General features: G+C 70.4%; 1 protein-coding gene across 1 annotated transcript in view; it reads left to right on the forward strand.

The window, feature by feature from the left end:
- The first annotated feature begins 1,130 nt into the window (after positions 1–1,130).
- The window catches only part of ZFPL1 (zinc finger protein like 1), a 4,076-nt gene continuing 3,350 nt past the window's right edge, over positions 1,131–1,856 (forward strand). Inside the window, exon 1 of the mRNA XM_042020220.1 lies at positions 1,131–1,330. Coding sequence (XP_041876154.1) covers positions 1,131–1,330 — 200 coding nt within the window. The remainder of the gene's footprint in view (positions 1,331–1,856) is intronic.

Consider the following 1,856-nt stretch of genomic DNA (forward strand, 5'->3'; position numbering starts at 1 on the left):
CCCCCCCCAGCCCCCGGGGGGTTCCCCCCGCCTCCAGGCGGCTGTAGGAGCGCCGGACCCGGGGGGCCACGGGAGGGGGGATGGGCGAGGGAGGAGGGGAGGGGGCGACAGAGGGGGAGGGGGGGTGGGGAAGGGAGGGGTCGTTCTCCTTCTGGCTCTGGAGCTGTGGGAGAGGGTTGGGGGTGTCAGTGTGGAGGAGGGGAGGGCAGAGGGGTCCCCAGGTTATCGGGAACCCCCTCTCCCCACAGTGCCACCACCCCCCCCCCAATCCCTCCCCCAACTCACCCGAGGGCTCCGTCGGGGTCGGTCAAAGTCCTGTGGGGGAGGGGAGGGGTCTGTGAACCCCAAAACTGGGAACTCCCTCCCAGTGTGCTCGATGCCCCCCCAACCCCGAGATCCCTCAATCCCTGGGGCCCTGGGACTCCCGGAACACCCCCCAGGACCCGCCACAACCCCCCAAGACCTCCTCCCGAACTCCTGGGACCCCTCAAGCCCCTGAGAGCTTCCAACTCCTCTGACCCCCCCCAAAACCCCCTGGAACCCTCCTCAAACCCCTTGGTGCCCCCCTGACTCCCTGAACCGCCCCCAAGTCCCCGGAATCTCTCACAGTGACCCCACTCACGGGGCTGCCCAGGGGGCTGCGGGACGGGGGTGCCCAGGGGGGGCCGCCCCGGGGGGCCGAGACCACCAAGCGCTTGGAGCTGCGTCGCGTCACTGGGGGGGGGAAGATGAGGGATGTGGGGGTGCTGACCCCCCAACTGGCCCCCGGGACTCCTCCCGAGCCCCTCAGTTAACCCAGAAATCCCCCAGGAACATCCCAAAGCCCACAGAGCCTCCCCAGAGCCCCCCCCACCATGTACTGCCCCGGCCCAAAATCCTCCCTGGATCCCTCCAAGACGCCCCCAGCCCCAACAGAGCCCCCCCCCCAAAGCCCCGCCCAGACCCCGCCCCCTCCCATACAGCTTCCCCAAATACCCCCCCCAGGGACCACCTCACCCCCAAATGTCGCCCATAGACTGCCCCTAGGGCCTCCCCAGAGCCCGAAGACCCCTAGGACTCCCCGGACTCCCCCAGATTCCCCCTCACCCCTCGGGGTCGCCCCCGCCGAGCGCCGCCCGCCGCCTCCCGCCATGGCCATTCGAACAGACGGCAGTGACGTCATCTTCCCGCGCCGCGCGGGAACGCGGTGGGCGGGCTCCAGCCGCCATCTTGGGTGTGGCGGCTTTGTCGGAGACAGGCCACACTTCCGGGAAAATCTGCATGAAGTGACGCAATCAAGGAGCGACGTACCCGGAAGCGCCAGCGGGGCAGCGCGTCGCCATAGGAACGTGTGAGTGGGGGGCGGGGGGAGCTGGGGGGAGAATTTGGGGGAGCCTGGGGGGGCTCCGGGGGCGTCCGGAGGGAGTCCTGGAGGGTCTGGGGGGTCCAGGGGAGTCCTGGGCGGGGTTTTGGGGTGTCCCGTTGGCGTCCGGGCGGTGCTCGGCGGGTTCTGGGCAGTCCCGGGGGCTTCCTGGGGGGTCCTGAGGGGTCTCGGACACCGGGAGCCCTGTGAGGAGGGGGAGGAAGGGAGGTCCTGGGCCTCATCTGGGGCGTCTGAAGGGAAGTCTGGCGGGGGATCGGGGCTCCGGGGGGGCCCAGGGAGTCCCGCTGGGTGTCCAGGGGGGTCCTGGGGAGAGACTGGGGGGTCTCGGACACCGGGAGCTTCTTCTGAGGAGGGCGAGGAGGACCCAGGACCCCTGGGAGCCCCCAAATTCCAGGGGTCCCCCACGGTGGGGGCAGGGGGCTCCCAGAAGTATTTGATGGAGGGGACGGGACGGGAGGATTTTTTGGGTGGGGGTGGCGGGGGTTCCCCCGCC

Source organism: Corvus kubaryi, unplaced genomic scaffold (genome assembly GCF_017639235.1).
Source record: "Corvus kubaryi isolate FWS band 111438036 unplaced genomic scaffold, C.kubaryi_AGA036_p1.0 36908, whole genome shotgun sequence".
NCBI classification, from domain to species: Eukaryota; Metazoa; Chordata; class Aves; order Passeriformes; family Corvidae; genus Corvus; species Corvus kubaryi.